Source organism: Vigna angularis, chromosome 7 (genome assembly GCF_016808095.1).
Source record: "Vigna angularis cultivar LongXiaoDou No.4 chromosome 7, ASM1680809v1, whole genome shotgun sequence".
Classification (NCBI taxonomy): domain Eukaryota; kingdom Viridiplantae; phylum Streptophyta; class Magnoliopsida; order Fabales; family Fabaceae; genus Vigna; species Vigna angularis.
Window position 1 is genome coordinate 25,586,744 of NC_068976.1, and position 13,948 is coordinate 25,600,691.

A 13,948-nucleotide genomic window follows, 5' to 3' on the forward strand; every position below is an offset into this window, starting at 1 on the left:
AAACTCAATGATATGAAGTCTACCTGCTTATGATAATATGACCTATCAACTAACCCAATTGTCAATTTTGTAGCAGTATAAGATGCCCCAATACGTTGTTGATCAAAATACGTCCTTGGTTTTGGTGTTAGTGAGAATTGCAATGACTGGAGAAACAACTAACCAATAATTTATTTCTATACACACTGAAAATACACAACTTTTGCACAGTCCAAACATACGCCCTTTACAAAGATTCTGACCTTCTTAATCAATGCAATGGCGTCACTCGCTCTAATCCAAAAACTGATTCGTAGAGAAAAAAAGAGAGAAATGGGATGAAGTACAAAGGAAAACAAATTAAACGAACAAACATATTTCAGACTGATTAATTTGCTACCTCATCTCACAACATACTACCAATTTGAACATCATTGGCCTTACTCACATGACAATTTCTGGCTTCAGAATATTTGACTTGATCTCCTTGTGGGGCAAAACAACACCACCATTGCTGTAAATTTCATCGCATACATGGACATCTTCTCCGAGGATGGTCATATTATCCACTCGAGCCCATTGACCAACAGTGGAATGCCACCCAATAATACTGCTGGATATACAGGCATGCTTCTTAACCCTCACTCCTCGCATTACTGTGCAGCTTTTGAGTCTAACACCTTGTTCAATGATGCAGCCAGGACCAATAGCAACATCAGGTCCAATGAGACATCCCTCACCAATTTTGGCTGTCTCATCCACAATGACATTCCCCACAATTTGAGACCCACTGGCCAACTTAGAAGATGACTTCTTCCTCAATGAGTCTAGGTAAAGCCTCAGGCCAGAAATATAGTCCCTCGGCTGTCCAATGTCCATCCAGAATCCTGGCAGTACCATTGCAAAGAGCTTTTTCTCTGCAGCAATCTTTGGGAACACCTCTTTCTCGATAGAAGTGGGCCTCAGTTCAATTCGATCCAAAACAGAGGGGTTCAACAGATAAATTCCAGCATTGATTTTGTTGCCAACAAACAATTTTGGTTTCTCGACAAATTTATCAACCTGCCCTGTCTTCTCTTCCATCACAACCACACCATATTTTGATGGCTCGTCTACCTACACAAGTAGATGAAAAAATGATGTTGGATTTTCCAATTTCAAATGTACTCTCGCATGTAAAAAATGAGATTTACTTTTTGTCAAATCACTTACCTTTGTTACCATTATGGAAGCCTCTCCTCCGTGGCCTTTATGGAATTCAATCATCTCTTTAAGTGGATACTCACTGATAACATCACTGTTGAGAACAAAAAAGGGCTCTCCAGAGTCATCTATCAGCTTATCCCTAGCAAGAGCCAGGGGACCCGCTGTTCCTAGTGGCTCAGTTTCTTGAGAACACGTGATCTTGATGCCAAGCTTTGTTTCAAAATCCTTCAAAAAATTCAACATAACCTGCAGTAGGAAGTATTACACCAAAGTAAAAAATGAATAAATTTAGCCACGTACATCTCTTTTAAGAATTGACTTAAAAACAATGTTGAAAGGAAAGACATCGTTACCTCTGGTTGGTAATTGATGGCTAGCACCACCTCAGTAACTCCAATAGCCTTAAGGGCCTCTATCTGAAAAACAAGAAAAATGGAAAAAAAGAAATCAGAAGTATACTAAATTTTATTATCATATAAGGAAATAGACATAAAGGACACGTGTAATACATACTAATGCTGTATGTATGCACACACAAAAACTTGGCTCTTTTTATTATATATCTAGGATAAATAAGATTTTTTTTTCTCATAAATGTATAGGTCTCTGTTATATAGAAGGGAGGCATCAAATGTTGCATGAAAAAGGGTTCTACAAAAAAGTAGATCCCTGATTCAATTTTATTAACAAAAGATGAAAACCTTCTAAAAAAAAGCTTAAAGCAACTTTACCTGATGCAGAATCATAGGTTTGTTAGCGAAATCAACAAGAGGCTTAGGGAAACTGAGTGTTAGTGGCCTCAACCTTGTTCCAAATCCCCCAACCAGAATCAATGCCTTCATTTTGTTGTGCCCTTTATTTCCCTGGAAATTTATAAATTAAAAACAGATCAGAATAAGCAAACAGAAAATGTGATCTAAATATGAGCTGATAAATTCAACTGTGCTCTGTAAGTATCAATGCTAGGAACGAAAGAAGAGCTAGCAAAGAACACCTAAATGACAATTAATCTGTTGAGTGTGACATGGATCCATTTATGTGTCACTGCGGGAAGCATAGGCTAGAACTTGAAAGTAAAACACACACAATGTTTTAGCCATACATAAAAAACACAATAGGCGGCTGTTTCCTTCTCTCAATGGGAGAAATTTTCATACTTGATTTTTATTAAAAAAGAAAAATCCAAAAGAGAATCCTTGAGGTGAAAATACTGCATTAGTTCAGCACACGTGAACCGAAAACACTCCAGACAGGGATAATAGGTTGGCTAGCTTCAATCCACATGGGATACTCTGTAAATAACATTTAAAACCAAACATAAAGGAAACAAAAGACAGAACTTAAAACTGATGTCACAAATGAAACAAGATATGCAATGAGGTTACATGAATTGGACAGAACAAGTAGCATGACATGACGTATAGTTGCTAAGAATAGTTTATCCAAGGTCTTTGCAGAAAAACCCTGTCTCTTCCAAACTAGTGTAAATTTCTTATTACATATAATTCAATTCCTCTGTACCAGCTTCAGCCAGAAATTTCACAAATCCATGAAAATTCAAGTAAATTTACCGAACAAATAAATCAATTCAACACAGAGCAAAAGAAAAATAACTACAGAGAGAGAGAGAGAGAGAGAGAGAGAGAGAGAGAGAGAGCAGGGACTTCCGCACCACACAGCAGCACCAGATCTGAGTAGAACACTGAAATATCTAACGGAAATCAAAAGCAGAGCAAAATTCGAAGCAAAAAAAATGAGGAGCACGAACGTTGCGATTAAACAATCAGAATTCGGAAACAACATGCACTGATTGATTAGAACAGAGGAAACGGCAATGGCATTGGTTCAATGAGAAATACCTTTAGATCGGCGACGGCGAAAATTAAAATCGAGCTGAGTCTACTCCAACCCGGACCGAGTCAACGCGGCGAGTCGGAATCCACAACTGCAACGAACGAATCCAATAAGAACAACCCCCAAATTCTTCTCCTCCATCTTCCTCTTTATATAACACCCTCACGCGCCAACTGTAAATTATAACTACTCTTTCTTAATTATTACTTTTTTATTTTATTTTATTTATTATACAACATAAACCAATAATAAAATAATGATCATAAGAACCAACAAATTTGTGTATATTTCTATTATAAGATTAAAAAATAATTAAATATATATTTTTTATCATTCAAAACTATTAAAAATTAGAAAAAAAATTATACAGGATAAGATTTCCACGTGATTTTTAACAAATTTTAATTAATAAAAAAAGATTATCCTATGGGCGTGGATTTTTCCTTTTCTTCAGTGTCGGTGGCTTGATATGCTGTTTCGGAATTTGGCCATTCTTCTGTTTGTTTGTGTTAACTTTAATCATCTTCTGTTGTTATAATCGTAAGGTGCTATTTCCTTATTGTTTTCTCTCTGTACTTCACATGCTACCAAAGTTTCTGCCTTCTTCCACATTTTGTTCTTTCTATAATTATTGTTGTACCATTGTATGAAATTTCCTTTCTCTTTTCAATGCCTTTTTTTTCATCTCAACATAAATTAAATGCAATATATTAACTTATCCTATTTATCACATGCTAGATTAATTTTATAACGTCATAATTCACAAATATACTCTTAAATATTAAATACTCTCTTTAATATTAATTCACCATCTTATATATCTTTCACTATCTAATCAGTATTATTATATTTTTCATACTAGAGTAATGGTCGTTGGTAACTGTCATTATAGTATTGCTTAATTAATTATAGTTAAATAATCACTCAGCCAAGGGCAACAAAATAAATTCACATTTCACAATCAGCGTTAGTGGCGCCAAACTGGCATATTCCTGATAGATACTCTCCATCTCTTTTTTCCTTTTCTGAAAAAAATATATCCATGCTTTTGTATATACAAAATCAGTTTTTTTTTTCCTTTGTAAAACGTTTTAAATTACCAACTTAATACATAATATTGTTTAAAAACAGTTATTCTGTCTTTTTCTTTAAATGTCTTATTTTAGCATTATAAATTTACACACAAGATTAATTCAATACATTTGCATCAATAAGACTGACAGCAAGTCTTCAAACGTTCTTGCTTGATAACAATTCTTTGAAATATTTTTGTTTAAAAACAATTTTAAAAATTATTTCAAAAGATTCAAATTTATTATGTAAGAAGATATTTTTTATTGATTTTATATTAAACTTCCCCCCTTGTTAGGGTATTTCTTGTGGTCTACTTCAGTCAAGAAAAAAAAATTATAAATTAAAAGTTTGTAAACATTTAATGTTTAGTGGAAATTTTTTCTTCATTTATTATTGAATACTTAAATAAAGCAAAATTGTTAAATTTCCTCACCAAAAAAGGCGTTACATAGTCCACTTCTATTCTTTAGATTTTATTTAAATTATTATATAAAACTATTTAACATGGGGACAGGGTGACAATGTGAAACATATAATTTATTTAAGTTGGTTTCTGTTATTTTAATTTTTCTCTAAAGGATAATTATTTTACACGCAAATGGCCTAACCAAACGTGTTGAATTTTGAGTTTCCTTTGACATTATAACGAGTCTTAGATCTGGTCATGCAATTTTAGTGTATTGATTATTAATATTCAATTTGCAAATTTAACATAACATTTTAAAATAATTAAGTCTGACATTACGAAACAGAAAATTTTTATAAAAACGAAGAGTAAATTATAATTTATAATTATTAAAAATGTGAAAAGTGTTGAAAAAAGTATATCGAGATTTGTGGCAGATAAGCTGGCATGGAGTATTAATAAAAAGGCTTAACATTGATGTTATTCTAATTAAAAGTAACTTGGTCAATGAATTCAGTTCCCTGTGCTTGAAGTTATGAAGCTCCAAAGTCAGAAATAAATAAAAATGACTAAAGAATCAATAAATTAAATATTTGCAATAAATATTATCGTAGAATTATATATCACTAATATTAGTCATTATGTTTTTCTTATATAAACTTTTTAATAAATGTTTTTATATAGATCACATGTATGTTCTTTGAGTTACATTCTTAAGAGCAGAATAGAATTATTTGTTTAGAGAAACTTAACCAGATGTTTTGTATATATGGAATTGTATTAAATATTAAAATATTCAAAGTGAGAGTTTGCCTACTGATAGTGATTCTGCCTAATATTATTGTTTCCAAACGGCACACAATTTACATTAAAAACGATCATAATGTTCATAAATGCTTTTAAGAACATTTATTAACAAGTTTTTGGGTGCATTAAAGGAAAGGTTTTGACTCTTTGACAGACTCTGTTTAACAAAAGTGAGTTTGATAGTAGCCACCTCACCCACTTGATTTTGATTAAGAAGCAATTACTAAAACTAATGTGAACATGATGAAGATCCAGTGTGATGTCAAGCATAAGATTAGCATAAATACTAGGTTGAATTCATGATGGGGAATATGCCATAACTGCCAAGGTCTATCAACCTGAAATGGAAGGTGGAGCTTCATACTCAGTATTCAGGGCAATTTATTTGGCTACAGGATTTTTTATGGTCTCTACAGAATGATAGTTCCACTTTTTAAATATTGTTATTGTTCTTTCGTTGTTGATTAGTGATTAGTGACCAATTGCAAATTGGAACCACAATTTTGTTTCGTAAGTCACACCAGAGCATATCATATATCATTATCAAAGGATGAATATGACAGTGAAAGCCCAGTGAATGGTCTAAGACAACCTTATTAATCCATTGACGGTGAAATTGGAGAAGTACCAGAAATATGGATCTCAGAGCATCTTCTACGATAATTAATTTGACTATTAGGCCCAGCTTCGCTTTCATGGAACAATTCCTAATTGCTATCTTTTGTTTTCTACCAGAAAGAATAATAAAAAAACACACGCTTTTACATGAAATTGGAAAAACATTACCTTACTTTCGTCAAATAAAAGAAAAAGAAAATCACTTCCATCTTATTTCTGCCACTGACATAAAAGAAAAGGCATGCTTTATTTTGGTTCAGAAAAAACGTATTGGATGGGAGAGGTAGTCCTTACAGAGGATACTCTTTCACTCTTTCTGAGGTCCTTGTCAATCTCGAAAGAAGTTGAATGTTCAAAAATCTTAATAAAATCAATAAATAATATATAAATAGACACAAATATCATTTTATAAATCAATTTTACAAAATTAAATTAAATTTAAAATTCACTTATTAATATTAATAAACTTTCATGCCAAAATGGTACAGAACAAATTGATGTTAATTAGTCGAAATGGAATATTTGAATTGGATTCCAAGATTCTAGAGATAAAGGGACGTAATCAATTTGTCTCTGGTTGAATGATCTAAAAAGTTGATCCGGGTAAATGTGTAATGGTTGTAAATGGTGCCTGGCAAGAAGCCAGTAAGTAATCCATAACAAAAATAAGGAAGCTGAGTTGGGTGAAATTTGGTTTATATTGTATTGATTAAAAGGATTGCATTTACACCTATCCAACAATTACATGCCAGCAGACTAACTTCCCAGTTCATATAACTATACTGAATAGTCTATACAATAAAATATAATATACACAATGGTTAAGAATGTTACATAGGTGGAAAGACTGAATACTTCTTTCCAAGCCAGATTATCGCTTTTCAATGGTGTTAAATACTAGAGCTAGTCATGGTTATTCACAAATCGCACACCATGAAACAATACACACGTGTATGGGTAGTATACCACTACTTTATGTACATTAACCATTGCCTTTCAGAAGAAGCGCGAATCTAACTAACAAAATTTGATGAAGAGATTCCGATAAAGCATGACATCAGGTGGGGGACTCGGCCAGAAGAAGAGTATGCCACCAACCACAAGCAACATTTTTAGGAACACAACCTTCAATGGTGACTTCAGAAGGAACGTTACGGTCAATCACGTCCCCAAGGCCCAGCTGTCACACCCACAAATCACAACTTAGAACAGAATGATTCCACGACATGAATGTTACTAATACCAGCACAAGTCTACACTTACAGTAGAAGTGGTAAAAAAAACGTTCCTTGTTTAAAACATGAAATAAAAAGATGTACATATGAAAAAGGTTGTGTGATATAAGCACCTGTCCATATTTGTTCCATCCCCAGCAGAAAACTCTTCCACCCTCTTGAAGAACATAAACGAAAGGAAACTAATTAAATGTGGAAGAATAGACATGGCAGTTTACATGTGTATGTTCTTTGAAGTGCAAAAAAAGATAAAAATTAAAAATTAGTTGTGCATAAGATCCTGATGACTACTGCAAAAGTTAAATTAAATACAGTAAGGTACTTAAGAATTTGAGTTATGCTAGAAATCTTATTTAACCCGTGTGGGATTTGGCTAAAACAGAGATTACATAACCCATTCATAACAAACCATGTCCGAGATTGTTCAGTTTGACCAGCACCGTTGTCTTTATGGACATCACATAATTAAAGAACCTTTTTACCTTACATTCCTTCACAGTGGAACCGACATCCCACATTTTTAACAAAACAAATGTTACAGCCTATTTTTACCACAGTTTTCTTCGCAGTTGTGTTGGTAAAAAATGAATCCAACCAAACATTGGGAAGGTGAACGAATGATTAACATTTGGGGAAATTTTAAGTGCTCACAGCTCATTTACTTGAGAGATATCAAACAGATATTCAGATTTATAGTGTTTAGATATGTGTTAAATGACTTTAATGGAAGCCTAACTGTGATTAGACAGCTATTAAAATTATATAAGCAGGTATAGGATGGTATACCTGTTACCAAAGCAGTGTGACGAGCACCACACGATATATTCTTTGCATGAATATTTTCCAAACTCGGAGAATCCACTAGTCTTGGTAGAGTCTGCTTAAAAATTGAAGTTAATACTTGAAAAACTGAATCACAGGTTGCCTCAACTAATAAAACAATCAAATAATACCACGTGCTTAGCAGGTCATTCAGTGACATCAATATTTATGACGAATGTATAACCACAGCACACTGATATGTAATTATTATTTGTTTTAGAGACAAACTGGGTGGGGAATATGGGATGACACTAATTATAGCATACCTCAGCTTGATCGGCACCAGTACCTAGCTGTCCAAACTGATTACCACCAAATGCATACACATCACCATCAGCAGATGTACAGACTGTATGCCACAGTCCTGCAGCAACCCCCTCTATGTGGATACCCAATAAGGAAGATACACAAGTTGGGCTTAGTTCATCATCGGTACTTCCTTGCCCACACTTGACCAAAACAAGATGACATAAATAGAGTATAATGAGCTTAAGCATGCATTGACCAAGAGGTGACAAGAAAGATAAAATATTGTAAAGGAATAGAATAAATAATCCCTTGTTAGAGTGAACCACATCTTCAACATCTACTTGCTTTTGTCCACCATATTCTACTTTACCTACAGATTCATCCTTAAGAATGGTTAAGGGGTGATGGTATCCAAACAGTGCCGCAGATGAATATATTTCAACCGAGTATCACATAATTCAGTTGGATTCAATTCAGTTGGATTCAAGTGTATGATAATACTCCCACAATCTAAGGCAAGTCAAATCACAAATTTAATTAAGTACACGTTGCACTTCAAATTTTTCCCCGTACCAAGGAAGTATTACATAGCAAGATAAACAACAGATGTTGGTGATATATCATGCAAAGTGAGGTAATTCAGAGCATGGGGTGCTCCTCAGTATCAAGGGGTTACTATTATCTGATAAGATCTGAATGATAAAATGGCCGATGATGAAGCAAAATGGATTTCCCATGAAAATAAATTAAAGGAAAAAGCAGAACTGGAAGAGAGAGAATTTAAGCTCAGTCGCTGACTGCATCAGAAAGGGATTTTCTAATATTAGGATTCAGGAACCATTGCTAGCAAACTACAGCCTTGCACACATCAGAAGATTTCATTTACTATAAACGCTGACAAAATTTATGGAAAAACTCTGCAAGTTTGATCTGCTATAACATACCCATTACATCAATAACCTCAGTTATGAAGCCATGAAAATGAATTGGCAATATGCTGGTGACAGTGCATAATTACAAATTCGTCCAGTTACACTGCCGAATAGAAATGAACTTGCAGAAGTTAAAAATAATATCCCAGTTCACTTTAAATTTTACCTGTCCATAGAGTCCCCAACCAAAAGTAAGCAAGGCTCCAGCATCTGTCAACTCAAGATAGATATTCCAATATTAGTACAAACAAATTTACCAAAGATGACAAAAGTTTTTTGAAACAAAAACAAGCTTACGAAACAAGTTTTTATACTAGCAAAATTAACTCCTAATCTAGTACCCAGAAAGACAACGCTCTATATAGATCAATATTTTTTCAAGTTTTTGGATCTAATGTTAAGATATTATGTCTCCTTGTCAAATCAGACAATTCCCAATCAGTCCATTCGATCCGTTAAGAAACTAGTTTTCTCCTAAACACCACTAAGCACCAAATTTTGACACCATGTACGAAAATTGCACCATTATAAACAAAGCATATAGATATTTCATTTTAGGTTCTTCAAAGATCTAAAGTGCAGGCTGTCCAGTTTAGTTGCTGAATAGACTGACACATATGTACCTGTAATGACTGCACTATGTCGACCTCCACAGGCAATTCTCTTTATGTAACTTCCAGGAACTCTAAAACTCTGTCCCTCTGAACCCATGCTTCCTCGAACCAGTGTAGCAGATCTATCTTTACCATAATAAGAGGAATCAATACATGGAACGAGATGAGGAGAGGATACCATACGTATTCTTGAACCCAAACCAAGCTGCCCTTCACCTCCATAACCCCAAGCCCACACCAGTCCTGTATCTGAAACTCTCATTCAACCAAAATCAATGATACGTCTTAGACATCAAAGATGTTTCAATCAAACTGCGTTACACAATGGGAAGAAAATAACACACATAAAATCTTGGACTTGGGTTTAAAACTAGTCCATTACAAGGTCCTGTACTGTACCTGACAATGCAAGTGTATGGCGTCCACCGGCAGCAACACTAGCTATCCTTATTCCTGGATTTAGTGTGACAAGACACGGAAACGCAGTTAGATTATCATCGCTGGATGATGAGCTTTCAGCTGTTTGCTTTGTTGCAGATACTCTCCTTCGCTTTGTACTTTCTTCTCCACTGTTATTGGAGGCAGTACCTCCAGTAGATCTTGAGCCTTGTGAACGAGGGCTCACTATTGCAAAACAACTCTATATCAGTCACCAATAACAAGGAATCATGGTCCCCCCCAGGGAGGGATAAATAACTGGAGGCAGTACATCCAGGTAGGGAATGAGGGTTCATCATAGAGGGGTAAGCTACAAAACTTTTGTTTTCTTCTTTCTTTTTTTGGGGTTGCAAGATTCTATCATAGATCCCCCACTCCTTCTTTGGAGCACCTTGGCTTGCGTAGACCACTCCTTGGGAGGGACAGCTAGCTGTACATAAGCTGTTGTTCTAAAGAGGTCAAACATACCTTGCTCTGTTGATAATTGACTATGACTTCCTGGCACATCCTTTTCAAGACCTACCCCTGTCGATGGTTCACCAAATACCCTCCCTGAGGGAATACATTCTTTCCATCCCCATGTATAAACTTCTCCATGTTCTGTGGCAAAACATATTTGCAGAAAACTTAGCTTAATGTACAAGACAAAAAACTCCTTTCCGACTATATGATATTGTTGAATTCGTTTTGGATGTGTTACTTGTTAAAATAATAGATACATGAAAAGACTTTTAGAAAACCAAAACTATAGGTTCTATTAAGTTTAGTCTTCTTCTTTCACTCTGATCGACTCATTTCTTCTTTTCCTCTCAGGCCATAACGTAAGAAAATCCACCTCACCTGTTACAGCAACACAATGAGCCCACCCTGCTGCAGCTTTCACAATAGATGCTTCGGTTGGAAGAGGGAAAGGCTCTGGAGTTTCCTTTACAAATAAATCAGAAATGTTAGTTTGTTGACAAAGAAGAAAGAGATAATAAAAGAGAGCATCGGGGTCAAACTATCCCATAAACAGTTATGCATTACCCCGTGCTTGCCAGAAGTCACATAGCTTTGGCCTAAATCATCTGTCGAGCCCCACGTGATGAGCTTCCCTGATTCTAATTAAGGAAGAACACGTGAGTAATGATGAATCCATCATACAAATAAAATGGTAAAAGAAACCGAAAGAGAGACAGACCATAACCCAAATGCTATCAATTAAATATTTACAACACAAGGAAGACCAACAACACATTCCATGGGGTGAGGGGCAAGACATTGGTAGTAACAATAAATTGCCTCTACTAAAACAGTAATGAAAGCCTCACGAATTTCCAAACAACCCCATAAATTCATCTCCTTAGGTTTGAGTGTTTGACCAACCTTACAAAATAAGACCCCATCAAAGTTCAAAAGCGCAATGCTTTATTTAATAAAACCATAAACAAAAATACAAAAAATATTGTTCACTCAGACCCCGGTCGAGAGAGGAAAACAAAAACTCCAATGAGAGTAAAATCAGAGAAGGGAGCTCAAGCCGCTAAACTGAATTGAGTTTCTGCTCCAATCCTCCAAGTTCAACTATTTCCCCAAACCTGCTTAATTTTCAAATCCAAACCAATAGAAGAAATGATAGGTAATTAAAGGAATGAAAAGATAAAGCACCAGAGATAGCAATAGCGAATCCACAACCACCGCCGCAAACATCATTCCAAGAGTGACTACATGACGGAAACCTAACGGCGACGGGAGTCAAGAGCGGCGTCCTCTGCGGCAGAGCTCCGGGAAGGTAACCCCACATGTAAAGCACCCTCTGCAATGCCCCTCCTCCACTTCCCTCGCCATTATTCATGCCCATTCCCACAATCTCAAAACCCACTTCCAAAAGAGTCAACAACACAAACACTCACTCTTTCTTTTTCCCTTTTGTTTTCTGGCGCTTTCTTCTCTTTGGAGAGAGAAAGAGAGACAGCGGGTTTATTTGTGTTTTTCGTTTGTTTCTTCGAATGGCCCAACGTATAAAATGAACGAATCATTTTCAGGGGAATGAGGGTGCCACGTCGGATGCCCATGTGGTTCCATAGCCACGTGGCCTACTGCTGGCCGCTAGATTCTTCCGCCATTTCCAGCCACGAGTTCCATCGAAGCTTCTGGAAGGTCACGCGCGTGGTGTGTTACCGTGTTCACTCCATTTGTCGACACGTGTTACGTATAGGAAAGAACTACAATGATTGTGCTTCCACGTCGCAATTTCTAAACCTGTAACGGAAAACACATCATCATTAACCTGAGTCAAATTCTTGTCTACTGTAATAAAATGGGTTTAATTTTTGTTTACAGTGTATATTTAATTTTATATATGCAATTTTTACTCTTTTACTATAAATCTTTATATAATTTTATTTCTAATTACCTTTTTAAATATTTATAAAATCCTTTAATTTTTTCACCATTTCATTAATTTTTCCTTAAACCTAACATTAAAGTGTATATTCAAAATTGTGGACTTATTTGTACATCACATTTTATTTTTTGAAAGTGTATGTGAACTTGAATTGCATTTTTTTTTCTTGTAAATTAATCAATGACATGTGTAATTTAATGAAAAGAAATTAAAAGCTTGACGTAGAATTTTTTAGCAATAAATGGATGATTGTTTCGTGTGACCTTTTAATTGGACCATTACAAAATTTGAAAGAACTATAGGTTTGTTTGAACTTTTTTTTAAGATAATTTTTAAAAAAAATTATAATAACCATATGAGTTTATGAAAAGTTAAAAGTAAGCTACTTCCAACATTTTTAAAAGGGAAAACAATGACTTCTAAATTTCATGTTTAAATTATTCTTGAATAATTTATTGCTTTTTAAAATTACAAAAAAACTTTTCTAGTTTCATTTCTCATTTATACATTTTTATTAAATGAGACGAAATAATGTAAAGAAAAAAGTTGTTTTATATTTTTATAAATCTTAATTATTCAAGAAAATTTGTTCATCTAACAAAAATTATATTGTAAGAAAATATGGCAAGAAATTAACAAAAAATAAATCCTTCGTAAATTTATATATATATATATATATATATATATATATATATATATACACACTAATATTATTTTACATTTATCCATCAATTTCACTAAACAATTATAACAATGAATGTTTAACAAGTCCAGAAGAAAAGAAGCAACTTTAGTTAAGTTATCAACTATTTTCTTAGATATAAGTAAAATTATATATGAAAATCTTAGTAAAATTATTGTTTTACAAAATAAATTCACGTTAAACTAATCTTGTTTAGAATTTCAAAAACAAAATTCAATTATTTAATTTATGAAGCACGGTCCTTATGAAAAAGTGACATTAAAAATAAGGAGTTTTTTCTTTAATGAAATATTTTTCTTAAAAGGTTTTTTATCCTATTGTGAAAGTATTTGGCTATTTTGAAGGGTTAAAAGATGAAAATAATAGCAATAAAGTGAAAGTGGAAGCATGCATACACATGAAAGTGAAATTAGGACATGTCAAATATTTGAGAAAGAAATATATTATATATTCAACTTTAAAGCCTTTGGTTGCATTATTGGAAGAGTGATAAGGAAAATAAAATAAAGAGAAAGTGACATGAAAAATAAAGGAAATATATCAGAAATAGAAGAAAAATGAGTGAAATTTTGTAAAAGATGGTGATTGATTTAAAAAATTAAAAGTTATTAATACATAATATAAA

At 34.0% G+C, this 13,948-nt stretch overlaps 2 protein-coding genes across 5 annotated transcripts; both read right to left on the minus strand.

The window, feature by feature from the left end:
- Positions 1-147: 147 nt before the first annotated feature.
- Positions 148-3,202, minus strand: LOC108338533 (mannose-1-phosphate guanylyltransferase 1). 3 transcript variants are annotated; one of them, XM_052879869.1, is made up of 6 exons: positions 3,045-3,180; positions 2,858-2,887; positions 1,917-2,048; positions 1,539-1,601; positions 1,192-1,431; positions 148-1,095 (listed from the first exon to the last, which is right to left on the minus strand). In XM_052879869.1, exons 3-6 carry the CDS (start codon positions 2,025-2,027, stop codon positions 424-426), a joined length of 1,086 nt encoding a protein of 361 aa, XP_052735829.1. In that variant the 5' UTR covers positions 2,028-2,048; positions 2,858-2,887; positions 3,045-3,180; the 3' UTR covers positions 148-423. The 3 variants fall into 3 exon arrangements, with proteins under 3 accessions (XP_052735829.1, XP_052735830.1, XP_017430948.1); XM_052879870.1 differs by having other exon boundaries at positions 2,858-2,896; XM_017575459.2 differs by lacking the exon at positions 2,858-2,887 and having other exon boundaries at positions 3,045-3,202.
- A 3,510-nt stretch (positions 3,203-6,712) lies between these two features.
- LOC108338366 (ultraviolet-B receptor UVR8) lies at positions 6,713-12,217 on the minus strand. Of its 2 annotated transcripts, none has more exons than XM_017575201.2 (11): positions 11,882-12,217; positions 11,261-11,328; positions 11,075-11,159; positions 10,703-10,834; positions 10,196-10,420; positions 9,806-10,045; positions 9,349-9,392; positions 8,268-8,450; positions 7,966-8,056; positions 7,293-7,336; positions 6,713-7,124 (listed from the first exon to the last, which is right to left on the minus strand). In XM_017575201.2, the coding sequence occupies exons 1-11, from the start codon at positions 12,072-12,074 to the stop codon at positions 7,002-7,004; spliced, it is 1,428 nt and encodes a 475-aa protein (XP_017430690.1). In that variant the 5' UTR covers positions 12,075-12,217; the 3' UTR covers positions 6,713-7,001. The 2 variants fall into 2 exon arrangements, with proteins under 2 accessions (XP_017430690.1, XP_017430689.1); XM_017575200.2 differs by having other exon boundaries at positions 11,261-11,334.
- Between the last annotated feature and the right edge of the window lie 1,731 nt (positions 12,218-13,948).

What these genes read in the sequence shown, in the direction of transcription:
- LOC108338533 (XM_017575459.2), bottom strand. Translation starts at nt 2,027, where the DNA reads ATGAAGGCATTGATTCTGGTTGGGGGATTTGGAACAAGGTTGAGGCCA. An exon ending in AACCTATGATTCTGCATCAG is followed by an intron (nt 1,602 to 1,916) that starts GTAAAGTTGCTT and finishes CTTGTTTTTCAG; the next exon opens with ATAGAGGCCCTTAAGGCTAT. An exon ending in CTTCCATAATGGTAACAAAG is followed by an intron (nt 1,096 to 1,191) that starts GTAAGTGATTTG and finishes CTACTTGTGTAG; the next exon opens with GTAGACGAGCCATCAAAATA.
- LOC108338366 (XM_017575200.2), bottom strand. Translation starts at nt 12,074, where the DNA reads ATGGGCATGAATAATGGCGAGGGAAGTGGAGGAGGGGCATTGCAGAGG. An exon ending in TGACTTCTGGCAAGCACGGG is followed by an intron (nt 11,160 to 11,260) that starts GTAATGCATAAC and finishes TTATTTGTAAAG; the next exon opens with GAAACTCCAGAGCCTTTCCC. An exon ending in TCAATTATCAACAGAGCAAG is followed by an intron (nt 10,421 to 10,702) that starts GTATGTTTGACC and finishes GTTTTGCAATAG; the next exon opens with TGAGCCCTCGTTCACAAGGC.